Source organism: Sus scrofa, chromosome 16, assembly GCF_054392235.1.
Source record: "Sus scrofa isolate SSC_HxYL_T2T_F1_AM1 chromosome 16, Sscrofa_HxYL_maternal_Yorkshire_Landrace_v2.0, whole genome shotgun sequence".
Classification (NCBI taxonomy): Eukaryota; Metazoa; Chordata; class Mammalia; order Artiodactyla; family Suidae; genus Sus; species Sus scrofa.
This window is the reverse complement of record NC_139398.1, coordinates 78,281,747-78,308,745: the sequence shown is the minus strand read 5'-3', so window position 1 is coordinate 78,308,745 and position 26,999 is coordinate 78,281,747. Positions and strand designations below refer to the sequence as shown.

At 42.3% G+C, this 26,999-nt stretch overlaps 1 protein-coding gene across 10 annotated transcripts in view; it reads right to left on the bottom strand.

Moving 5' to 3' along the window:
- Positions 1 to 2,168: 2,168 nt before the first annotated feature.
- HAVCR2 (hepatitis A virus cellular receptor 2) overlaps positions 2,169 to 26,999 on the bottom strand; it is a 29,464-nt gene continuing 4,633 nt past the window's right edge. For 5 of the 10 annotated variants that reach the window (XM_085001926.1, XM_085001927.1, XM_085001924.1 and 2 more), the window contains 7 exons: positions 25,811 to 26,014; positions 19,325 to 19,663; positions 18,148 to 18,231; positions 13,447 to 13,493; positions 11,564 to 11,690; positions 6,335 to 6,371; positions 2,169 to 3,600 (listed from right to left, as the gene is read on the bottom strand). In XM_085001926.1, coding sequence (XP_084858052.1) covers positions 3,438 to 3,600; positions 6,335 to 6,371; positions 11,564 to 11,690; positions 13,447 to 13,493; positions 18,148 to 18,231; positions 19,325 to 19,499 — 633 coding nt within the window. In that variant the 5' untranslated portion in view covers positions 19,500 to 19,663; positions 25,811 to 26,014 and the 3' untranslated portion in view covers positions 2,169 to 3,437. Of the gene's footprint in view, positions 3,601 to 6,334; positions 6,372 to 11,563; positions 11,691 to 13,446; positions 13,494 to 14,682; positions 16,291 to 17,174; positions 18,232 to 19,324; positions 19,664 to 20,953; positions 21,241 to 25,810; positions 26,015 to 26,999 lie in introns of those variants that run through there. The other 5 variants (XM_005672589.4, XM_003134109.5, XM_085001925.1 and 2 more) reach the window with 5 other exon arrangements.

Here is a 26,999-nt window from a genome sequence, read left to right as displayed (position 1 = left end):
AATCCTGAAACTAACATTTCTGACTCATACTGCTCCTTGCACAGGGGTTCCGGTGAAAATAGCTCATGTCTGAGCCCTCCTTAAGCTTGAGAATTCTCCAACCAAATGGTCCAGCTGCCTCTCTCTTTTTCCCCACCTCCCAAATGAGTCCCAGAATAGCATGATGGAAAATCAAAAAACTACAGCTCTGTGCATCTCTACTTAGCTCCAGAAAGACTTTCATAGTAGAAATCTGGAGAGAAAATTAACTTGTACTCTTTTTTTTTTTTTTTTTTTTTTTTTGCTACCCCCTTGTCATGCAGAGTTTCTAGGCCTGTGATTAAACTTGTGCCAAAATAGTGACAACACCAGATCCCTAACTGCTAGAACACCAGAGAATACTATGCCATTTTTTAATTCAAATTTAAATGAAAATTAAATTTAAATGGGAATAGGCATGAGCAGATCCCCCAAATAACTTCGAGACCAGTTGAACCACATGGAATTTCTGTCTTGGGAATTCTAACGTGAGGAATGATAGGCAGAAAAAACATGGTAAGACTTTAGTTTTGCAGTCTGAAAAGGTCAGAGAGCTCCTTTTTGTCTTGTGGGTCTCTAGAGTAGAGCTACAAAAGAAAAATCCTAAGGCACGTCTAAGGGCAAACCACACATTCAATCTTATTGCATTGGGCTTTTATTTGTTTGTTTGGTTTGGTTTGGTTTTTTTAGGGCTGTACCTACAGCATATGGAAGTTCCTAGGCTAGGAGTCGAATTGGAGCTACAGCTGCTGGCCTACACCACAGCCACAGCAACGTCAGATCCAAGCCACATCTGTGACCTAAATCACAGCTTGTGGCAATGCCAGATCCTCAACCCACTAAGTGAGGCCAGGGATCAAACCCACATCCTCGTGGATTCTTAATCTGCTGAGCCACAGTGGAAATTCCCTTCATTGGTTTTAAGTTACCTCTTGTCATCTCCTAGACCCTTTGAAGTAGCTTTACAGTTTCTTTCCCTTTCTGCCATCTTCCTCATTCCAAATAATTTGTGTAGAGTGGATCCCATCCTGAAAATCAGGGTCCCAAGCCTGGTGGAACCTTGACATGTCTCAAATATTGCTGCAATTTACTGCCGGCCTTGACCTTGAGCTTAACCTATCCAAGTCTTCATTTCTTCCTGTGAGGAGGAGGGTGGAGAGGAAAGCATTGCTCTAATACTTAAATCTATTCTTTTATGACAAAAAATATGAAGAACATAATTTAAACAATTATACAAGCACACGAAAGGGAAAAAAAAATTGAAAGTCTATCTCTTGATTATTTGCCCCTGCAGAGTAATCATACTAATTTGGGTATATTCTAATGGATTACTTTATGGCAAAAGAAAAAAATAGCATTAAGTATACATACTATCCTAGGATCCTTTTTCCCTTTTGACTTAGCAATATAGATTTCTCCTTTGACCAGTTAACCCAAGTTCTGTGAGAGCAGAGATTTTGCCTGTTTCCTTCACTGTTGTATTTCTAGGTACTCAAACACCACCTGGTACAAAGTAGCTGTCAAAAAATGTTCACTGAATGAATGGACTAAATCCTCCATTCTGTCAGGTTGACCAGAAGTTCCACGAGGTCAGGGCAATGCCTATTTGGTCGCTATGATCTCAGTCCCAGAGTACATGATGTGTAGTAAGCACTCAATATTTGTTGAATTAGCAAAACAGTGATGAAACCACCTAATTCTTCTTAACTGCACCAATGTGCTGACCAACTACAATAATCAACCACTTCCCCATTGATGGAAAAATCTCTCACAAACATCACTGCAGTGATTGTCTAGTATACAGACGCTTGTTTAAACATTTTTGTAGGAGAAGAATCCCGTTTGTGGGGGAATCATTGATCTGAACAAAATGTGACCTAAAGTCCCTTCCCTCTGAAATTTCATAACTTCAAAACACTCAAGATTAATTTTTCAGCTTGTGTGAGAGCCACTGCCTGGCACGTTGCACAATGACCCCCCCCCTTACATATCTCCCTGTAGAAAGCCGGTGCTTCCCCAGACTGTCTAGATGCAGCCCAAACACTGTAATAAACAGGCTGCCAGCATCCTTGGTGACCAACATCTCCTGTACATGTCACAGTAGCAGTTTAGTCAGCACCTGTGGAAGGCAATTTTCAGGGAGCCACGGGTCCATACTGTTGATTTATTCAGCAGAAAGGGGGGAAAAGACAGAAGAGTAACAGATTTCCAAGGACCTGAGCTGGGAGAAGATGCTGAGAAAAAAAAAAAAAAAAGGAACCTGGATAAGAGCAGAAATGGGGCTTAGGAGTATTTTTGAGTTCCCCAAGAAGTGAAGTTGTAGAGCTCTATCTGAACTTTCCAATGGAAAAGTCTTTCCAGAAAGGTGCCCTTCTGCTTATTTAATTTTTTTTTTCGCTCCAAATGTATTTAATAAATCTCTGTTATGTGTCAGAGCTGTGCCAAGACTGGGAGGAAACAAATAGGCAGGACAGACCGTCTCTCTCCACCATCTTGGAAGTGAAGCTTCAGGACCATGGTCCTTCCATCAAGGGATCTGACGCTGACCAATACAAACTGCTGGAGCTCTTGACTTTGTTTCTACCAGAGAACAGAATGTGTGTCCCAGTCTCTGCTTCTTCTTTCGTGAAAAACCCAGCTCCAGTTCTCTCCATGAATGGAGAACTTGGTCAGGAATCTTTCTCTTTGAGTATACCACAAGCAAAACTTGTCAACACACATGGAGCATACTTCCTTTTTCTCCAGGAGCTCCTGCCCACCACAGGCCTTGCTGTGCTGAGCAGACTTCTTAGCTGAGGCCACGGAGAGCTGTGCAGTGATGTTTACTATTACAGAGTTAAAATTCAAAGACGTGTAAACTTCGAGACTCAACGGGGACATTTGAGACCGTCTAGTCCTACCCCAGTAGTTTTTCAGCCTTTCATGGGTGAAAGACCTCCTTGAGAATCAGTGGCCCCTTTAGACTTCCTGTACCCAAAAAACAAAAACAAAAAACAAAAAACAAACAAAAAAAAAAACCTACATATCTCAGTACATAATTTTCCCTATCTTTCCAGAAGCTTCCTGCACTCATCATGTAACAATACCCTGGAATTCCAGAGACCCCATGTTAAATGTCCTACTCTCTATAAATGCCCATGTGAGTGCCAGTACCCCCATACAGTCTCTGAGTTGGGTGGCCCTGTTGGCTGGAACCCACAGGAAATGTCATGCCTATCTAATTCCAGTTCAGATCCCAGTTCAATCCTCAGGTGAGATAGTTATCTTCAGAACATGGAAACACTCTGCTCAGTGGCCAAGGACAGACTCTCCAAAGCCAGTCAGCTGACACATCTCAGAGTTTGCAATGAAGACAACGCCAAGGCCCCAAAGGAAGTGGTTGGATCTGGTGGTGCAGGAAGGGACCAGCCCGGAGGCTGTCAGGATTGCTGCCCGTTGGTGATGTAGCAGAACTCATACTCGTAAGGGTCCTCCATCTCATATGCGTTCTCCTCAATGATGTAGACGTTGTCCTCTGAGTGCATCCCCTCCGCTGCCGTATTTGGTAACCCCGGGGGAGGGAGGTTGGCCAAAGTGACAAGGCTGCGGAAATAAAACGCTTGAGTTAAGCATGTCCCAGGCAACATACCGAGGAGTTAAGAGAATGGATTTTGCTGAAGAGATAGCAAGGCAGTATCTCATCCCTGATCAGGTCTTGACTAGGGGTGGGGGGGGTGGGGAACGACACTAAATAACCATGAAATAGTCTGGGGCATAACTGAACAAATTGGAATTAATCCAAATATTCTTAAGTATCAGAATGGCACTTGGAGTTCCTGCCATGATGCAGTGGGTTAAGGATCCTGCGTTATCTCTGCAGTGACTTGGGTAGCTGCAGAAGCACAGGTTGGATCCCTTGTCCAGTGCAGTGGGTTAAGGATGCAGCTTGTGGTGTAGGTTGTAGCTGCAGCTTGGATTCCATTTCTGGCCTGGGAATTTCCGTATGCCCTGGGTGAGGCCAGAAAAAACAAAGGGGGGGTGTGTTGTGTTACCTAAGAGAATATCCTTATTCTGAGCAAGTGGAGACTACAGTGTTTAGGTGAACTGTCAAGGTGTCTGAAACAACTTTACAAATGGTTTAGAAAGAAAAAAAAATTGTGTGTGTAAATAGAGAAACAGATAAACATGACAAAACATTAAATGATGTGTTTAAGTGACAGGTTCTACTGTTCCAGACACTATTTCAATCATTCTGTGGGCTTGAACTATTTCCCAAGTACAAGATATAAATGTGCTATGGATCCAGTGGGATTTGAATTTGTTTTTTGTTTATTTGTTTGTTTGTTTTGTCTTTTCTAGGGCCGCACCTGTAGCATATGGAGGTTCCCAGGCTCGGGGTCTAATCAGAGCTGTAGCTGCCAGCTTACGCTAGAGCCACAGCAATGTGGGATCCAAGCCTTGTCTGAGACCTACACCACAGCTCATGGCAACGCCAGATCCTTAACCCACTGAGCAAGGCCAGGGATCGAACCTGAAACTTCATGGTTCCTAGTCGGACTCGTTAACCACTGAGCCACAACGGGAACTCCGGGATTTGAATTTGAATCTTAACCCCGCTGCTTACCACCCATACGACCTTGGGTACGTTGGGTTTGCTTTTCTCATTTATTCATTCAAGAACTTTTTAGTAGGTCACATACTGTTCTATGCATCATGAGACAGAACAGTGAACAAAATACAAAAATTGCCCAGAGGCTGTCTATTAGTAAACTTTGTGTCTCAGGGTCCTCATCTAAAAAGTGGGAATAATAAGTCCTCTGTCTCACAGGGTTTCTGCAAGGAGCATTTACTCATTCACTCTTCAAATATTTATTAAATGCTTAGTAAGGAACAGGTGTGTGCTAGATAATACCATTGTCGATGTGGCAGGCATGTTCCAAATTTTCTATGGTGTTTACATTTACAGGTGGAGAATGTTAGCCAAATAATAATTTCATACAAAATGAGTGCATATAAATAGTATCCCATTTCACATTTCACCATGTTTTTGTTTTTGTTTTTGTTTTTTTAGGCCACACCCACGGCCTGCGGGAGTTCCCAGGCCAGGGATCAAACCTGAGCCACAGTGACAATGCCAAGTCCTTAATGACTAGGCCACCAGGGAACTCCAAGTTTCAGCTCTAATAAATAATACTGGCACAGATAATATAAAGCCTTTGGTAATTAAATATTTTATTTGGTCTTATTTGACTTTCTTACTGCAGACTATTTTGTCTTCATAATTACACTGTCTAGACTTAGTCTAAAATTATTAGTGGTGTAGATAGCATTCAATGGGCAGAATCACTTTTTCTTGAAATATACTGCCTTCTACCCGTGTACTAAATGGCACTGAAATCTAAAGTTATGTAAGCTACATGTATTTGGAACAGGGCTCTGTGTGAGTGCATACGTATACTGTAATCAGGAATAGAGGCTAAGACAGCAATAGAATAGACCAGTAGTTCTCAACCGTGTTTGTACATTAGAATCACACAGAAAGTTTTTAGAAAAATACCTATGCTTTGGCCTCATACCCAAAGACTCTGATTTATTTGCTCTTGGGTTAACAATAGTATGCTTAGGTGCCCTAGGTGACTTTAATAGACAATCAGAGTTAAGAACAGCTAGGCTGGGTTGTAAAAAGCACTGAGGGTAGGAGTTCTATTGTGGCTGAACAGTAATGAACCTGACAGTATCCATGAGGACATGGGTTTGACCCCTGGCCCTGCTCAGTGGGCATTGCTGTGTAGGTTGCAGATGTGGCTCAGATCTGGTGTGGCTGTGGCTTTGGAGGGCAGCTATAGCTCCAAATCAACCCCTTGCTTGGGAACTTCCCTGTGCCATGGGTTCGGCCTTAAAAGCAAAAAACAAAAAAAAAAAACAAAACAAAACAAAAAAAAACAAACAAAAAAAAGCCCTGAGAGTAGATTTTGGATTTCCTATTCACTTTAATAAACCAATACCCACCCAGAGCCTAGACATAACTGCTCAATCAGCTGAAGGTTCAGGGAAAAAGCCCATTAAGACAGAAATCAATAAGCCTTTCCTATCAGTGGGGAGATAAATTCTATGCCATATAACTTTAGGATTAAAGAAGGGAGAGGGATCGAGAATAAAAGAGAGCAACATGTTAAATTTACATTTCATAAGGATAGGCCTAATGCAGAAAGAAGGCAGTAAAAACTTAGATCCCGAAGTCTCGGGGCAGGACTTCCAAGAGCAAAGATCAAAGCCCAGATTAGAGCGGGGGGCCTCCAGGATTCCCACCTTCACCTCTCCCACCCACTATTCTTACCTTGAATTTTGTAAGTTGTCCTTGCTTTCAGAATGCCCTAGGTAAAAAGGGAAAAGAAAGTCGATTTAAAATGCTTTCATAGGGGGTTCCCATTGTAGCACAGCAGAAACAAATCCAATTAGTATCCATGAGGATTCAGGTTCCATCCCTGGCCTCACTCAGTGGGTAGGGGATCCCACATTGCTGTATCTGTGGTGTAGGCCAGCAACTGTAGCTCCAATTCAACCCCTACCCTGAGAACTTCCCTATGCCAAAGGTGTGGCCCTAAAAAGACAAAAAATAAAATTAAATAAAATAGTGATTTTATAAAATAAATAAAAAATAAAATCGGCCAATTGAAGTCAAAAAGCCTTGTTTAGGGAAAACTGGTCCACCTGTTAGATTGAATTAAGTCAAACCACCAGTGTATGTCTTGGTTTATGACATAAACTATGCTAGAAAGTAATAAAGATGCACTTTTCACATTCGACACATACTGGAAGCACCTCCTACGGGTCTGGTGGGATGCTAAGCACCAGAGATGCAAGGGTGAATTATTAGCCCTGACTTCACGAAGCTTGTGTTCTACTGAGGGAGGCATTTGAGAAAAAAATACGGCCAAAAGATAAATAGGGAAACAAAATAATTTCAAATGGTAATGTGATAGAAAAGCATTGCAGCAAAATGGATGGACTTAGAGATTATCATACTGAGTGAGATAAATTAGACAGAGAAAGGCAAATATTATATGATACCACTTATATATGAACCCTAAGAACTAGTACAAATGAACTGACAAAACCAAAACAGACTCACAGACATGAAAAACAAACTTACGATTACCAAAGGGGGTTGCGGGAGAGATAAATTAAGAGCATGGGATTAAGACATACACACCACTATGTATAAAATAGATAAATAACAAGGACCAACTGTATAATAAGATATGCAGTATCTTATAATAGTCCATCATGGAAAGGAATCTGATAAAAATATATACAACGGAATCACTTTACCATACACCTGAAAATAACACAACATTGTAAATCAACTATATTTTAACTAAAGAGAAAAAGAAAAGTAACAATACTTTGGAGCAGATACTCAAGAAGGTAATCAGGAAAGAATTCTCCAGAAGAGATGATCTTTAAGCTCAGTTCTGAAAGAAGAGAATGACTACTCAGCCAAATGAAGGGCCAGCCAGCATGAACATTAAAGCCCTGCTAAAGACGGCGGTGAGGGGCTGAGAGTGAAACCATGGCTGGAACAAGAGAAAAGTCTGAGAGGGAGGCTGAGGCTGGATCCTACGGGACCTCGTAAGTCACCATCAGGAGTTTGAATTTTATTGCAAGATATAAGAAGCGAAGGCCAGAAATACAATGAGGTTGGGTTTTAAGAAAATCACTCTGGCGACCATGCAGAGAATGACTTAAAAGAAGATGTTAAAAAAAATGAGTTAAATAGAATAAGGTGGTGACAGAGAGGTGCCAGAGAATGAATTTTACGTGCCTTTTGGAGAAAGATTTTGCAGCACTTGAAATTGGATTGCATGTTGGGAGTGACGAAAGAGAGGATTTCAGCATGGCTTCTGCCCTCCTGCTTAAGCAACCAGAGAAATGAGAGTGAAACACTGTGAGGAAGAGGACCAGGGAGGGGGACGTTGGGTTCCAGGAAGGTGGAGTATAGACCCTCGAGCTCCACTGCGGACACACTGATATGCGAGACGTCGAAGTGGAGATAACCATTGGACAGCTGGGCCATCAGGACCAACACTCTGAGTGGTGGAGAGAGAAATTAAGAATAGCATTTAAGGGAGTTCCCTTCATAACTCAGCAGTTAATGAACCCCACTAGGATCCAGGAGGAGGCAGGTTCGATCCCTGGCCTCGCTCAGTGGGTCAAGGATCTGGCAATGCTGTGAGCTGTGGTGTAGGTCACAGACGCGGCTCAGATCCTGCATTGCTGTGGTTGTGGTGTAGGTCGGCAACTGTAGCTCCAATTTGAACACTAGCCTGGGAACTTCCATACGCCATGGGTGTGGCCCTAAAAAGCAAAAAAAAAAAAAAAAAAAAAAAAAAAGAAGAAGAAGAAGAAGAAGAAGAATGGCATTTAGGCATATGGGAATATAGGTCTTCATCACCCACAGGGTATGGAGAGAGGAAAAGAGCCAGCCCTGGGAAACCTCAACTCTGAAGATCACACATAAGGTGAGAAAATAACAAAAATGACTGAAAAGGAACGGCCAACAAATGGAGTGGTGTTTCAGAAGCCCAGAGAAGGAAGGCTACTCTAAGTGAGAGTCAACTGAGGTGAAGATTGCAGACTATAATGAAGACAGAGGTATCTATTGGATTTAGCAGAATGGAGGTCACTGGTGACCCTGGAACTATTACCATGGCGCTTCAGGTGTAGAAGCTAAATGCAGGGTTGAAGAGTGCAGAGGGGTGAGATGTAGAAACAATTTCTCCGAGAAATACATCTGTGAAGGAAGAGCAGAAAAATGGGAGTAGCTGGAGACAGAGGTGTGGACCAGAATGTATTTTTATGCTAATAAAAAATAGCATAAATAGAAATAGAAGAGAGAGATGGTTCTGAGGAAAGGGATCAAAGGAGAATTAAATCGTGGCTGGGGCAAAGTAGTTGAAACCGGCCTTGAAGACGTCGGTTCAGGGGGAGTTCCTGTTGTGGCACAGTAGAAATGAACCTGACTAGGAACCTTGAGGCTGCAGGTTCAATCCCGGCCTCGCTCAGTGGGTAAGGATCCAGCATTGCTGTGAGTTGTGGTATAGGTCACAGACGCGGCTCAGGTCCCAAGTGACTGTGGCTTAGGCTGGCAGTTGTAGCTCTGATTCAACCCCTAGCCTGGGAACCTCCATATGTCACGGGTGCCACCCTAAAAAGCAAAAAAAAAAAAAATAAGACTTCGGTTCGAGGAGTTCCCATCATGGCTCAGTGGTGATGAAGCTGACTAGTATCCACGAGGATGTGGGTTCAATCCCCAGCCTTGCTCAATGGATTAAGGATCTGGCGTTGCCGTGAGCTGTGATGTAGGTTACAGATGCAGCTTGGATCTGGCATTGCTGTGGCTGTGGTATAGCCCAGAAACTTTCATATGCTACAGGGGCCACCCTAAAAGCAAAAAAAAATGAAAAGCAAAAAAAAAAAAAAACAACAACAAAAAAAAAAAACACTTCAGTTCAGTGAGACAGGAGGGAGGTTTGAGTAGCAGTGAAATGTGTGATGCTCGTCTCAGAGAGTACACTAGAAAGACACAGGACTGCTAGGCTTTACTGAGTGCCAATGCATAGCTTTGATGTCCTGACTTAAAAACCTCACACCTAAGTTGTGAGATTTTTCTCCAGCAATTTCTTGGGAAAAGACTGCAAATTGAACACAACTGTTGCACTGATTCTTTGAAGTAGCTCTCTTTTTGGGGTAATCTATGGGTGGGTACAAAGCATGACTTCCCCCACTCCTCGTTACTCTCCTTTCATATCTTCTATACAAACTCGCATGGTCCCTAAACTCCCAGCCTTGGAACAACTCCTGCTGCCCCTCTGAAAAGACCATGCCTGAGAAATAAAGAGGATAGAAAAATACAAGAAGCTGGGAGAAAATCTTTGCAAGTGAATCAACTGAAAAGGGATTAATTTCCAAAATTTATAAACACCTTCTGTAGCTCCATACCAAAAACAAACAACCCCATCAAAAAATGGGCAGAAGATCTAAACGGACAGCTCTCCAAAGAAGACATACGGATGGCCGAGAAACACATGAAAAGATGTTCAACATCATTATTAGAGAAATGCAAATCAAAACCACTATGAGGTACCACCTTACATCAGCCAGAACAGACATCATCCAAAAGTCTACAAACAATAAGTGCCGGAGAGGGTGTGGAGAAAAAGGAACCCTAGTACACTGCTGGTGGGATTGTAAAGTGGTGCAACCACTGTGGAAAAACAGTATGGAGATGCCTCAGAAAGCTAAACATAGAACTACCATTTGATCCAGCAATCCCACTCCTGGGCATCTATCCAGAGAAAACCACGACTCGCAAGGACACATGTACTCTGATGTTCATTGCAGCACTATTTGCAATAGCCAAGACATGGAAACCACCTAAATGTCCATTGACAGAGGAGTGGATCAAGAAGATGTGGTACTATACGCAATGGGATATGACTCAGCCATTAAAATGAATGAAATACCAGCATTTTTAGCAACATGGATGGACCTAGAAATTATCATGCTAAGTGAAGTCAGCCATACAATGAGACACCGACATCAAATGCTTTCACTGACATGTGGAATCTGAAAAAAGGAGAGACTGAACTTCTTTGCAGAACAGATGCTGACTCACAGACACGGAAAAACTTATGGTCGGAGACAGTTTGGGGGTTGGGGGATGTGCTTGGGCTGTGGGATGGAAATCCTGTGAATGATCATTATACAACTATAAATGTGATAAGTTCATTTGAGTAATAAAAAAATAAAAATACAAAGAGGATGTGATATTCATGGTTGTGTTTCCTAATAAACTTGGACAGGATATTAAATAAACTAAAAACATTATTTTCTTAACAGAAGGTAAGAGAACAGGTACTAGAAATCAGCCTACCTGAATGTGAATTCCAGCTTTGCCACTGATTCTGAATCCTTGATAAAACCTTGAAAGCTTACTCTAAGTTGTACTCCCCTCAGCCATTAAATAAAGAGAAGAGTACTCCCTACATTACAAGATAGGTGGTGATGATTATAGATGCAAAACATTTAGCATAATGCCTGCCTGTTACATGGAAAGCAATGAATTAAAATAAGTTACTATTATTTCTAGGGTTTGGGACTATTAAAGAGTATTTATTCTAATCACCCTTAGGTGTAAATAGAGACTAATATTTCTATCTAGGTTTGTGTTGGTTCCCATATTAAGGTTCCCATATTAACAGTTCCTTATCAGAAGGAGAGTGTAGTGGCGTTCCCTATGTGGCTCAGGGGAAACGAAATCGACTAGTAAGCATGATGATGAAGGCTCCATCCATGGCCTTGCTCAGTGGGTTAAGGATCCAGCATTGCTATGAGCTGTGGTGTAGTTTGTAGACACAGCTTCAATCTGATGTGGCTGTGGCATAGGACAGCAGCTATAGCTCCAATTTGACCCCTAGGCTGGGAACTTTCATATGCCATGGGTGCGGCCCTAAAAAGACCAAAAAAAAAAAAAAGGAGATAGTAGCACCATCCAATGACTTACATTTGAAAATTAAAGTACTGGAAATAAGAATGAAAGCCAGCCCAGCAGAGACCCCTACTCCGATGTAGAGGCCAGTTCTGGTGGTCACATCCATGCCTTGTAATTCATCAGCTAGTGTGGATATTTCCTGTGGAAACATGAACAGAACTTCAGTAAATGGCCAGAAATCTAGTCTCTTGACATATGTATTGGAGCATCTCTTTCACAGTATCACAGGAGTTCAGAGGTCTTGAAATGACTCGCAATCTGTCCCCTTGTAGATAAGTCTCAAAGAAAGGGATTAGTTGAACCTTTAGAGTGAGCAAGGGAATAAGATGTGACTTTTTGTGCTGGGGGTGGAGAAGGAGCCTTAGTAAGTGGACTTCCCTCTCCCCAAACTAAAATGGGCTTTGGAAATTCCCCCTGTGGTGCAATGGGTTAAGAATTCAAATACAGTGGCTCTGGTCACTGCTGAGATACAGGTTCAATCCCTGACCCAGCACAGTGGGATAAGGATCCAGTGTGGCCACAGCTATGGCATAGGTCGCAGCTACATCTTGGATTCACCCACTGGCAAGGGAATTTCAGAATCCCCTGGTATTCCTAGGAAATTTTGAAGTGATCTAAATTTGGTGTCTTGCCATGAAATCCCAATTTTCACAGAAAGACAGTGATTTAAAAGCTAGGACTTCGAGTTTCCTGGTGGCTTAGTAGGTTAAGGACTTGGAGTTGGCACAGCTGTGGCCCTGGTTACTGCTGTGTCTCCAGTTCAATCACTGGCCCAGGAAATTCTGCATGCCACAGGTGTGGCCAAAAAAATAAATTAAAAAAATAAAAATGAGGATTTTGCAGCCAGACAGTCTTGGGTTCAGATCCCAGTTCTATTACCAAGAACTCGTCATCTTGTAAAGTTATTGGGAAAATTAAATAACGAAAAGCAGAAAATGCTTGGCTTGGAGCCTGGTACTTGATAAAACTCAATCAATGGTAGATGTTATGGCTATTGCTCTATTAATTTGAATATTTTGTTAACTCAGAGTCACATAGAAAATCCTGCTTCTAAAATTTCAGTTCATGTTCCTCCTTTGAAAAGAGTAATAGCAAACATTAAAAAAAAAAAGTTAAGGAATTAATTCTATCATTTATTCAAAAGACATTTACCACAGGCATGCATCATGCAAAGTAATGTGCCTTTAGCACTGTGGGCACACAGAGGTACTTAAAAGGTGGTCCTTGATTGCAAAAAGTGCAAAACAAACACAAAATGTTGAGCCTCAGTTGTGACACACAAGTCGGAGGTTGAGTCAAATGAATGCAGACTCCTGGGTACGTATGTCTTTAAAGAGTTTAAGTCTCTGCTATTGGCTTGCTTCCCAGCAGTTTTTCCTTTTACTCTGAAAAGGTGGGATACAGTAAAATTGTGGTTAATTGAAGTACTGCTTTATTTTTAGTAAGACACGTACGTTTTTGGCTTAGAATATTCCTGACTGGTGTCTTATCATCAATAAATAAATTTAAATAGATAACCTTTTTCATTAGGATTGCAATAGAAACAAAGAGAAACATATTCTGGGGAGATGGAGGGTGTCCCAACCCTCCCCAGGGGTATACGGTTGTGCAATTTGAGAACAGGGACAAAATGCTCATGCTTCTTCCTTTTGGTTTTCCGGCACCTACTGTGTGCCAGGCACTTCACGTGCATCACCTCACTCCATCCTTACAACAGACCTCTGCAGTTGCAACTGTCATCAGCAACATGTTATAGCCAAGGAACTGAAGCCAAGGGAGATGAAGTCACTTTTCCCCCAGGAAAGAGTGGGCAGGAAGGAAACTGAAAGCCATGCTTTCTTTTCTCTGAGTTGAACCTGAGGTCAGCTCACACACACACACACACAGTTACTTACTGTTTGGTTTTTACCATAGAGGGTCTCCAGGGTTTGTGTCTCTGCCACTAAGAAAAATAGCCAAAGAAGAGTTAAGAGTGTTTTTCTTTTTATGAATTTTTAAAAAAATTTTTAAAGATGCCTATATCTACCCGAAATTAATTCTATGCCATACTCTTTACACTAATTAACTGGGAGACCAACAAGACTTATCAAAAACTTACAAATCAACATTAGGATGACCCCTTTTTTTTCATCCAGATAATGAACCCAACTATTTATGTTCTAGGACATGGAGACTTCTGTCAGGAAGATCTATTTTGAATTTGGGGTATGTTGTGCTCACAGGGCCCTAAAGGGACCTGCCGAATTGCAACAATGATAACACTCAGGCAGGCATTATTATAATCAGACTATGAAAGACAATGAAAGTTAATTTTCTTGCAAAAGTTTAACATTCGCTCACTGAGGAAGACAGGCTATTTAGTTGCCTAAAAATAATTATAAGCATAACGATAATTTACCCTGACCAGACACTGTGCGAAATTCTTCAAGTGCAGTATCTCTTGCAGCATTCAAAACAACTCTCTTAAAGAAGGGATTACACAGAGAAAGCAACTGAGAATTCGGAAGTTAAGGTCACACCGCTTAGTGAAGAACAGAAACGGTCTTGCAATTTAGGTCCACATAGCTTTAAGTAGACACTTCAACTTTGCTGCCTCCCATGGTGCTCACCTGGGCATTGTCGCTGCTAAGCCCCTCACCTTGCCCAGCTGCCGGCTCACTTGCTTTTCTTTTCTTTCTTTCTGTCTGTCTGTCTGTCTCTATCTTTCTTTCCTTCTTTCTTTTTTTTTTTTTTTTTTTTTTTTTTGCTTTTTAGGGCTGTACCTGCAGCATATGGAAGTTCCCAGACTAGGGGTCGAATTGGAGCTACAACTGCCAGCCTACACCACAGCCATAGCAATGTCAGCTCCAAGCCATGTCTGCGTCCTATACCACAGGTCATGGCAACACCAGGTCTTTAACTCACTGAGTGAGGTCTCAGATCAAACCCGCATCCTCATGGATGCTAATCAGGTTCATTACCACTGAGGTACAATGGGAACTCCCTCTTTTTTTAATAAAGCATTTTTTAAATTTTAATTTCTTTTTTTTTTTTTTGGCCATGGCCTGTAGAAGTTCCCGGGTCGAGGATAGAACCGGAGCCACAGCAGTGGGATCCTTAACCTGCTAAGCCACAAGGGAACTCCTCTTTCCTTTTTATTCATTTATTTATTCATCTGACTAACCATTCAATGAACATGTACTACACCCCCACTCTATGTCAGGCACAGGGGACGGAAGAGTGAATGCGATTGGCACAGGCCCTAATCTCTAAAATCAAGAGATTGTCACTTTGGGGAAAATTACACATACTTACTCATTTTCCTGGCTGAATCAGAAGCTCTGAAACTTCTTAAATGTCACAGTTTCTGGTAGCCCCCAAACCTAAACCTTTTAATGTAGAACTCCTGGTTTAACAGACTCTAATTTTAATATCTTAAATGAATAATCTTTGCCTAAAATTATTTTTTTAAAGGAAAGGTAAGAGATTATCTTCCACTTACTTTGCTCCTATTACCCCGAAGGAATTTAAAGACCACATTGCTGCAACAACTATGTAAACATGCATCTTAACCATACATGACATTTTCCAGCGTAAATCCAGATCTGCTTTCCTGTAATTATTTCCTTGGCCTAAATAGTAAAACTGTCCAACTTTTTTTTTAATATAGTTTTTTTTTGCAGTGAAAATGATCAATAAAATAGAACACTGTTGGGTTATCACACTGTGTTTACATAGGCAGCCATCAACCAAAGTGGCTGGGACAGTTGGAAGAAGTTAGTGTTTTTCTAGAGGGCCTAAAACTTGGCTGGGGGTGGAGCGGCAGTGGGGGTGGGATGCGGTGGGCTTTAAAGTCTATAAATTTAATAGTTACCATCTAGCATCAATTATGTGCCAGACACGATGCTTAGCACTTTACATGCTCAATATCCTTTAATCCTCATCGCAACAGGAGGTACCATTATTTTCCCACTTTTCAAATGAAAAAGTGAGTCTCAGAGAGGTACTTTGTCTAAGATCACACAGCTATTAACTGGCAAACCTGAGATTCAAAGCTCGTCTATCTCCAGAGCTAAGGATTCATCCATGACCTGGTCCTGCCTTCTTCAGCTGGAAAAGAGATGGCATTTGTTCTGTCTTCAACGTGGGTTTAGGAGCTTCCAAGACCCTTGGAACTCTTACTTGTTAAGGCTCCTCTCCACTCGATAGCAAACATATTACATATGTTCACATTCCACTTTCCAGAAAAGGTAGGTGTAACTACACACAAGTTGATATGCAAGTAACTAACTGATGTAATGTTATATATTATGGTCATGCCATTAAATACTAATTAATTTTGACTTTTCATTTCATGTTCATGTTTTGGAGCCATTGCCTTTTCAAAAAGTATTTCTCAGGCCTTTGAAATGCTCTGAAGATTGTAGGTACTATGCCTACATTCCCAGATGTAAAAGATGGCCCATTTCTATTGCCCTAAAGGAGGGAAGCTAACAAGTAAAAACTAAAGGGAAGGTCATTTCTGGTTATGGCAAAGACATCTCTAAAAAAGGCACTTGTGGGAGTTCCCATTGTGGCGCAGCGATTAACGAATCCGACTAGGAACCATGAGGTTGCGGGTTCGGTCCTTGGCCTTGCTCAGTGGGTTAAGGATCCAGCGTTGCCATGAGCTGTGGTGTAAGTTGCAGACGCAGCTCGGATCCCGTGTTGCTGTGGCTGTGGCTGTGGCCGGTGGCTACAGCTCTGATTGAACCCCTAGCCTGGGAACTTCCATATGCCGCAGGAGCAGCCCAAGAAATGGCAAAAAGACCAAAAAAAAAAAAAAAAAAAAAAAAAAAGGCACTTGTCTTGTGAGTAAACTATCTCCCCATTTAGGAAGGTGTGTGAGCATAACAGCAAATGCCCACTTGGTGGTAACATTGTAAAAAGCATTGAAAGATGGGAAAATGAGACCCCTGAAGCCCCTTCTCAGTCTACACTTGAAGGATTCTTTAAAATATAACAATGGCATGCAATAAATACCTGGTATGATTTGATTAGTGTGATCATCTGTTTCTACCATATTTAATTTCCTCAGTAATTAACATAAGAGGTGTTGGCTACCAACGACTAAGGCACCACCAAATTCAATGCTGAGAGAGCTGACATTAATATCTATAATTTAAAACTAACATCTGAGCGCTTGCTCTGAGCAAGGTGCTATGCTGAGCGCGTCCTATACAGAGTCACTCCTATCTGTATAATGGTCTTATAATATAGACACTGGGATTACCCTCCAGGTAGAGGTAAGGAAAGTGAGCCTCACAGAGTTTGAGCAACTTAACTGAGTTCATACAGCTATTACAAAAAGCTGACATCGGCACCCCTCCCGCCGGCCACTAAGCACTTAACCACAAGCCCATTCCACTTATGGAATGGGATACTGGCAATAACTAAAATGTTTCGAGGAGTTCCTGTTGTGGCTCAGCAGTTAATGAACCCAAGGAATATCCAGAGGATGCAGGTTCCATCTCTGGCCTTGCTCAGTAGGTTAAGGATCCTGCGTCGCCCCAAGCTGTGGTGTAGGTCTCAGACATGGCTCAGATCTTGTGTCGCTGTGGCTGTGGCTGTGGCTGGCAGTCATAGCTCCAATTCGACACCTAACCTGGGAACCTCCATATGCCATGGGGGTGGCCCTAAAAAGACGAAAAAAAAAATTAAGTACTGTGCAACCATCAGACACTGGGCTGAGCACTTTAGGCACACTTTCTTATTAAAGTACCATCAGGTTGGACTTATGAAATGTACGTAATTAGGATTTGGAATTTACCTATTATTATCTTCATTTTACAGAATGAAAGATGGAGCTCCAGAGAGTTTAGGGAGATAACAAATTTTTCAGGAGGTTAAATTTATTTAATTTAAAAGTGTCTGTTTTTAAAGAATGCAGGAATGGGCAGTTCCCCGTGTGGCTCAGCAGTAATAAACCAGACTAGGATCCATGAGGATGCAGGTTCAATTCCTGGCCTTGCTCAGTGGGTTAGCACCTGGCATTACTGTGAACTGCAATGTAGTTTGCAGATGTGGCTCGCCTCTGGCATTGCTGTGGCTGTGGTGTAGGCTGGCAGCTACAGCTCCCATTCAATGCTTAGCCTGGAAGCTTCCATATGCCGCAGGTGTGGCCCTAAAAAGCAAAAAACAAACAAACAAACAAAATCAAAAACAAAAAACCTCAAAAATGAAGGGATGGCAATAGTAGAAATTTTTCTTCCCTTATGTGGCAAAATAGACAGATCATCAAAATTCTTTGGGGGGTTGGAAATTTTAGTGGATCATGAAATCCAAAAGTCTCTGAACCCATTTCTTGGTGAGAAGAGGAAGCTGCAATCCAGAGAAGTGAAAGGCTTTGGCCCAGGTTGGAGGGCTGCTTTTAACAAATTTGGAATCCCAGTCCCGGGCTCTGTCTTCCTAGCACAAATTTACCTCCCCTGTTCCCCTCACCTTACACACTATCTCGGGTGCACAGAAATGTCCACACCTTCTCTCTTAAACTGTTTTCTCATGCCTTCTCCATATTCAAAATCCTCTGAACTCAGAAACCAGTGAAAGGCTTCCTCCCACGTCCCATGTGCAATTACCTGAGCCAGGTCCACGGGTGGTGAGCATCCTCGGCGCCGCTGCAGTGACGTTCCTCCGTGGAGTCAGAGCAGTGGTGACCCTGGCTAATGTCAGAAACCAACATAAGGATGAAGCTTCTCTGAGGGCAGAGAGCTCGTTTCAGGGAATCAAAGGGGCAGCAGCAAAAAAAAAAAAAAAAAAAAAAGGGGAGAAATACAACAAATGAAGAGAAGCACACACTCATCTTTCAAACCTACCAGAAAACCTTCGGTGCAAGTGTATGACACTCAAAGTGTTCGACATTGTCACAGTCTAATTGTTAACAAGAGAACTTACAGCCACAGTAAATGCTTTTCGTGAGACATCTCATAAAATCCTTCCCATGGCCCATAGGGTAAGTCGAGTTGTATTTTATAGAGGAGGAGGTGGCAGAGTTCAAATAACTTGCTCAGAACTACACAGCCAGGAGTTCCCATCATGGCTCAGCAGTTAATGACCCTGACTAGCATCCATGAGGACTGGGGTTTGATCTCTGGCCTCGCTCATTGGGTTAAGGATCTGGTGTTGCTGTGAGCTGGAGTGTAGGTCAAAGACATGGCTCGGGTCCCACATTGCTGTGGCTCTAGCATAGGCCAACGGCTACAGCTCCAATTTGACCCCTAGCCTGAGAACCTCCATATGCCATGGGTGTAGCCCTAAAAAGACAAAAACCAAACAAACAAAAAACCCCACACAGCCAATAAAAAGCAGGGACAGATTTGAACTTAGCTTCGTCGTCCATAAAACATGCAAGTATATGTGCCCCCTCCGGCCTCCACGGGCAGTCCAGGGGTTCTCAATCTTGGCTGCAGAATGGGGACAGTCACTGGGGGTAGATTTTGTAAACCTCCACATTTCAGGCTGTACCTCCAGAGACGCTGATTTCTCTGGTTGGCGGGTGGAGCCCAAGTACCTGTAGGATTTAAGTCTCCCCGGGTGGTTCTAATGATCAGTCTAGGCCTTTCCTCTGTTCTATGGATCCTAACCATGAGTTTCAAAATAGAGGAAAGGAGTTAAGCGTGGCTGGGCATTGCCGGTGGGAACTGTTAAACTGGAGGTCTTAACTCAAGGGCAGATCAGACGTGAGACCAGTCAGTGCATTTACTATGACCCACAGGTGAATCTCATTCAGAAAGAAGGTCTGCAAAGTCCACTCACCTGGTTGGATGACCAGCTCCAGGTTTGTTTTTTGATCATTCATTGGGCCTGGGAATTGGACCCGGCAGCAATAGATCCCACTGTCAGCTAACGTTACTTTCTCTATGGTCAAGGTCACGTCTCCTTTGTGGACATTCCTCTTCAGCAGATATCTGCTGGATGTCCGATACTTCATGTTCCTTCCATCAGTGCTCAGCACCAAACTGTGACATTCAAACACAGGGCAGGGTCCCTTGCCCCAGCACACAGGCACAAGATTCTCAGGGGTAGCTGGAGAGTAGGTGCAGGGCAGATGAGCATCCTGACCAACGTCAGCCACGTAGGCCCCTTCCAGAGATCCTGGATAAAGAGGGAAAGAGAGCAAGATGCAAGCAATGAAGGAGGTTGGTCTATTTCAGGAAAACTGCAAGCCATGCCTTGTAGAAGAAAGAGGAAACCGCTGCTGCTATCTTGTGTAGAGAAGAGCTCACTACCGGGGGCACCACAATCACCAGCGAGCCTTGTTCCAACATGGACACTGGGCTCAGCTGCTAGAGTTCCTCATGCATTAGCTCTGGGGTAGAGCCCAAGAATTTGTTTTCCTAGCAAATTCCCAGGACTTGCTGATATGGCTGCCCTCAGAACCTCACTTGAAGAACCAGTGCCCCCGGAGAGAACTGTGGCCTGGTCCTGCAAACAGCGGAAGGCACGGCTGATGGAAACAGACAATCAGCAAAGGGGTCACTGTCAGCCAGAAAGAGAGCTCACCCATCAGGACTAGTTGTCTGTTCACCAACACAGGGCAGTTGCCCTAACACAAATCAAGCACCAGGCACATAATGAATAAAAAACTTTGGCTGGAGTTCCCGTCGTGGCACAGTGGTTGACGAATCCGACTAGGAACCATGAGGTTGCAGGATCTATCCCTGGCCTTGCTCAGTGGGTTAACGATCCGACGTTGCCGTGAACTGTGGTGTAGGTCGCAGACGCGGCTCAGATCCCGCGTTGCTGTGGCTGTGGCGTAGGCTGGCAGCTACAGCTCTGATTAGACCCCTAGCCTGGGTTCCTCCACATGCCGCGGGAGTGGCTCAAGAAATGGAAAAAAGACAAAAAACAAAAAACAAAAAAAACAACAACAAAAAACTTTGGCTGAATAAGAAGGTAGTGTACAGCCACCCTGAGGTTAAAAATTGCCACTTACACATATAGATCTAAACATTCAAATAGTATTAAAAGTGTGTGGAAACTCTTCTTTCTCTCCCTGCTCTTTCCCACTTCCTAGCTCCCTTTCCCAGAGTCTATACATTAAGAAGTAAGGTGCCTTGTTAGCACAGTAGGTATCACATCAATCTCATATATAAGAAGCATTCATGCATTTCCCCCTCCCTGCGGTACACACACAAAAATAGAAGTCTAACATACTGGTTATTCTGTACCTTGCTTTCTCCAATTAACTTTATAACTTTGACACACTTTGTATCCTTACATTTCATCAGCTACCTCTTTGAAGCAGTGATGCATCACCATTTATTTACCCACTACCTTGCTAATGGACACTTAGTTTACTTCCAAACCTCTGCTCTTGCAAACATTCGGAGGACCATCCTTGCTTCTGTCTTGCACTATCTGATTGCAAAGATCCAGACTTACTTGTGAGGAGTAGCAGCAAGGGCAGGACACAGTCAAAGGAAAGATGTGAAAACATGGGTTCTGAAGAAGAAACGTCAAAAAAACAGGTCTGTGTAGGTGCTGCTTTACTGCTCCCGTCGAAATGGGTACTTCCAGCAACTCTCTCCCCTCCCCACTCACAGGAGCAGTGGCCACCGTCCCAGCTGCAGGCCCCGCGCACCAGCTGTCTGACTGCCAGTCATCTCTCTCTCGGCACTGTTAAATCTGATGGTAGTGAAGGAAACCCCAGCTCTCTCTCAGGCGGCACTGCACACATCCTGTGAGGGCTCTGACGTTTATAAGGTCAGTATCAACAAAGAGGAAGCAATACTCAGGGGAAGAAGAGTGATACTCATGCAAGGGTCTCTTGGCGAGTGGAGTGAGCCAGTGAAATAACAGTCCTCTGTCTCAAATGGACAGTGTCCATCGGGAACGCAAGGGAGAAACATGCCACCTGGGTCTTCAGTCTGTCCAGCCAGCCAGTTGGTGAGTCCCGTGACCCACGTTCATGAAGCACCTGCTAGGTGTCGGGCACTGGACTAAGAACTGGAAAAAGGTACCATGAACAGCCTGTTCCTTATCCTCACATGCTGGGGCCCTTTCCATTCCGGTCATGAGCCTAATTCTCAGCCTTGCTCTAACACAAATTGGACTGTTGTATAACCTTGCTGGATCTGTTCCCTCATTTATAAAAATTTACATATTGAGGAAACAGTGTTTGAGGTGATCTACACACAGCTGCCTGCTCGACTCTTCTGACTTGAATCTTCACCTTCAAGCTTCAAACTCTTCCACTTCATCTACAAACACTTCCACTTAGGAAATATACCTTCCTTTCTGCAATGTTTCTGTCCCCCTCCTATGGGGGGACGGGGGGGACCTAGATGTTCTAGTTCCTCTCGTGTATACCAAAGGTCCCCTCTCCTCCCACCCCAGGGGCTTCAGGCATCACATGTCAGAAAGTGATGAGTTCCAGTCACACTCTCCATCACTGAGTTCACAGATCTGACCCAGTTTAACCCTGGGAGGGTGACTTTTGTCTGGGAACCCTCAAAGCCAGACGTTATTTACAAAAGGGAAGTGAGTGTACAGACAGTTTCTGAAAATCCTGAGTGACCTTCCTCCTCTGTCTTCCTTCCCTGAATTTCTTTGGCACTGGCTGGAAGCTATATTAAATGTATTTGATATAAATATCCAGCTTGTTCCGTGTGTGCACTTTCACAGCGCCACAGAGCAAACAGTTACTTGAGTGATCATGGTTTATTTCTTTACTGTATAGCTAGGGAAACTGAGACCTGAAAAGACTGATTGGCCCAAAGGTACAGGATTGGCCATTTCAAATAAGAACGTGAGTCCCCTAAGCGCCAGACATTTTCCACTATGTTTATTTGTCCTTAATATGTCTGCCCACATACCTAATAGCAACCAGCATATGCCCATGTTTAAGTGTAAGTTAGAGTGGATTAAACATGGGATCCGAGGTTAGATTTACTCATAGCATGACCCCAAGTGACACACTTAAATTTCAGCCCTCAGGTTTTCCTGTGTTCTGATTTTTTCCTGTTCTGTTGTTGTATTATTATTATTACTTTGCTTTCTATCCATCTCTAGAATTTAGTCCAGCTTTATAAAACATTAACAATTTATTACTTCATTCACAGAACACTGTAAACCAACTATAGTAGAAAAAATAAAAGTCATTATAAAAAAAGAAAAAGAGAAGAAACCAATTTATTACTTCATTGATGTTTAGACACGAAGAAGACTAGAAAAATCTACTATAACACCTTTCTTTTTTATATATAAAAGGGGATGTTTCTGAAACTTTGCGTGTTCATTTAACGTTTATTCCTTGTTTTTTGTTTTTTTGCTTTTTTTTTTTTTTAAGGTTTATCTCTTCCTTTTATTTACAGTGCTTGGTGAGTGGGCAACTGAGAAGACAACTCCTAAAATGAGTACAGTACATCACAGATAGCTATCATGACTAAACCTACTCAAAGGGTAACATTTGTTTCTACTGTGTCTCTTAATCTTAGTTTAAGCCTCTTCTTTTACAGTGATCCCATTCGCTGCTGTCTGTTAGAAGGCAATGCAACAGCACTGCATTCTGCTACATTTAAATTTTAAGCATAATAATTTCTAAGGCATTTTTATTCACAATACTGATATAACGCATCTATAAATTTTACACAATTTTACATATCTCAATATTAAGATTTTTAAAATATAGTACTTTTTCACTGAAACCATTGACAGAATGTAAAAGTGACAGCTATACAGTCCCCTGAGCTATAGTGGCACAGTCATGAAGATGAAAGCCTTCATCTGGGCTCATAACATTTTAACAGATATCTTCTTTAGTGGCTTATTTTCTCAATTTAACTCTAAATCTTTTTTTTTTTTTTTTTTTTTTTTTTTCCCCCACTGTACAGCAAGGGGTGTTTTTTTGCTTTTTAAGGCCACACCTGTAGCTTATGGAGGTTCCCAGGCTAGGGATCAAGTCAGACCTATAGCTGCTGGCCTACACCTCAGCCATAGCAATATCAGATCCGAGCCACGTCTGTGACCTACACCACAGCTCACAGCAATGCCGGTTCCTTAACCCCCTGAGCAAGGCCAACAATCAAACCAAAATCTCATGGTTCATAGATGGATTCATTTCAGCTGCACCAGACGGGAACTCCTGTTTTTGCTTTTGTTTTTTAACTGTTTAGGTAAATACATCCAAATGTTAAATTTTTAAATGATATAAAAAGCTTGTATTAAGAAGCCTCATTCCCACCCTTCCAAGTCTACCAAGTCTCCCCACTTATTCTATAGGTTTCTATTTTCATAAGTCGTTTGTTTACCCTCCCAATGCAAACACAAGAAAATAAATATTCTTATTCTTGCCTTATCTTAGACAAAAGAGCACATCATACACACATTCTGTATCTTGCATTTTCTTCCTATTTACTATTTCATATAAAAATATTCTGGCATATATAAATCAGAGAGGATAGTACACACCCAAATACACAAAATCAAAGTTTACCAAACCTTCATTTTAAAACAAACCCCAAATGTTGTGTTATTTCACCCTTACCGACTTAGTGTGCATCTTGTTTTTTAAAAAATTGACACTCTGCTACATAACCATGATGCCATCATCACAAGACAAAATGAATAAGGACGCCTTGGCAGCACCTGATCCTTCAGTCCATCATCAAACTCCCCTGAGTATCTCAACAATGACCTCTTATAATAGGTTTGAGTGTAGACCTCAAGAAACTCCCCACATTGCATCTGGTTGTTAGGAACATGAAGTCTCTTTTAATGGAGGACAGTTTTCGCAACTTCCCCCCTGCCATTGCCTAGTTGTAAAAACCAGTTGTCCTGTGCATAGTTCCACATTCTGTGTTTGTTTCCTTGTGGTGTCATTTAAAGTAATCCTCTTTTCTTTGTGTTTCCTGTAAATGAAACTTAAGTCTAGAGGTTTGGTTATGTTCAGGTTCATCTTTTGGGTCAGAATACCCAGGTGGTGCTGTTTCATCATGATTGTCTGGAGATGCTAAGATCAATTAGCATGCACCTTTCTTTTCCTTCTTCTTCTTCTTTTTTTTTTTTTTTTTTTTTTTTTTTGTCTTTTTTGCCTTTTCTAGGGCCGCTTCTGTGGCATATGGAGGTTCCCAGGCTAGGGGTCTAATCGGAGCTGTAGCCACCGGCCTACGCCAGAGCCACAGCAACTCAGGATCCGAGCTGCCTCTGCGACCTACACCACAGCTCATGGCAATGCCAGATCCTTAACCCACTGAGTAAGGCCAGGGATCAAACCCCCAACCCCACGGTTCCCCGTCAGATTTGTTAACCACTGAGCCATGATGGGAACTCCAGCACCTTTCTTTTTCAACTTAACATTCTACTCTGGGAGGTCCCTTGTGGCTCAGCGGGTTAAGGATATGGCACTGTCACTGCTATAGCTCTGGTTACAGCTGTGGCGATGGTTCCATCCATGGCTGGGGAACTTCCTCATTCTTTGTGCGTGGCTAAAAAAATTAAAGCAAAAAAAAATTCCATTCTGAGGGTCTCTCCATTTCAGCTCTTATAGAATGTCCTCTCTATATTATGGCTATATAAATCCCATTGGGTGAAAACACTTGAGGGAAAATAACAAGGCTAACAGTCCCTTGAAATGAATACTTCATGTCTCAGTCGACTTGTAAAGATGGCCATAAAAGACCCATCAAGGCCTATGATTCCTTAATTATGTGCGATGGAGGTTTGCTTTTTTAGAAGAGCCTTTGAGTTTTTTTGGCAAAGAAGTCTTCTGTATTATAATTAATTAATTTCTAGATTGTATTTAAAAAGTCATACCATGAATTTTCTTAAGGAGCAGTTGTTGAGTTGGCCATAATTAGGTGGAAAGGCAACTACCAAAAATATTGCATATGATACTACCGTAGAAATTAAGTGTTTTGTTTTCTCCCTTTATCAGGAGGAAAGGGGAAAAAAAATCATACTTCTTAAAGAAAGCCTCCAAGCACCCAAAAGAAACACTGGAATTAAGTGTAACTGGAATTACACAGTAATTGATAAGGAAAGGACAATTTGACAAATTTCATAAAATGGAAATGAAAGAGTTTTACTCAGTTCAGGAGTAGGAAAACATGGGTGATCCATGTGGGATCATCTGGAAAAACTCGGTTCAATTAGAATCTACCCTACACCATGGGGTAGCCACAGTGGACAGGATCTTGGGGAAAGAACCACAGTACTCATTAAAGCTAGAATCCTGTAAGTACTTAATGTGAATCAGAAATCCTCTCTTATTTAAATCACCCTCTGTTAGTTTCTACATACCAGTAGTCGCCAAATTCTTCAAAGGAAGGGCCTGAGGTTGGATAGAAAGGGTAAGAACTTAAGCAACTTGGAGCTAGATCTTCTGGGTTCCAGACTGCGGCTTGCCATGTGACTTCCCTTTACGAGTGCTTGTCACCTTGTGTGTCTGTACGATACTTGAAAAATGCTTTATTATGATGTAGGTCATAGTCACTGTAGAAAATTCTGAAAAATCAAATAAGAATGAAAATAAGTAAAGAAATAAAATAAAGGCCAAACCTGGTACCATGAAATATCTACTGTCACCTTAACAAACTTCCTTTCAGATATGTTTTCGTAAACCTCTCTCTACTGATGTGTTCATGTCACTCAGTACCTCCTGTAAATCACCAGAAAGTCTTACTCATGGACAACTGTGACCATCAATGAACATGATGGGTTCCAGGAAAGGGTACAAAACATTTATTTACACCCCCCATTCAATCACCTATCAGTTTGTAGGCTGCACCTCAGACAAAGTCTTTCTATTTTTAATTCACTTTTAATTGTGTAGTCTCAGTGCTCTCTCATTTGCATCAAGTTGCTTTCAGTATTATCCTCCGCCCTGGGCCCTAGCACAGAAGGGACTACTTCATCTCCAGGGGAACCTACAGGTCTCTCGGGGTCATTTACAAATACATTTCTCCCCTGCTACCGCCCACCTCTCACCACATGATCTTGTTGTGTTCTTATGTCAACAAATACTTGTGCTCTCACCAATGACTTTTTAAAAAGTTTTGTATTATAGTTGATTTACATTGTTCTGTCAATCTCTGCTACACAGCAAAGTGACCCAGTCATATATCTGTACACACTCTCTTTCTCATATTATCTTCCATCGTGTTCATCACAAGAGACTGGATATAGTTACCTGTGCTGTACAGCAGGATCTCATTACTTATCCATTCTAAATGTAACAGTTTGCATCTATTAACCCCACACTCACAATCCATCCCACTTCCCCCCCCCCCGCCCCGCCAAGACTTCATATTTGATTTACCTTGCAGATGACAGAAAACCCAATTCAAACTAGCTTCAATTATAAAGTAGATTTATTGGCTGACATTATGGAAGAGTCAAGCCACCAGCAAGATGTGGTCAATGGTCCCAGTGCAGACACCAGGGACCCAGTTCCTGGCTGTCCTGGCATTGGCACCTCCCACAGCCTCTA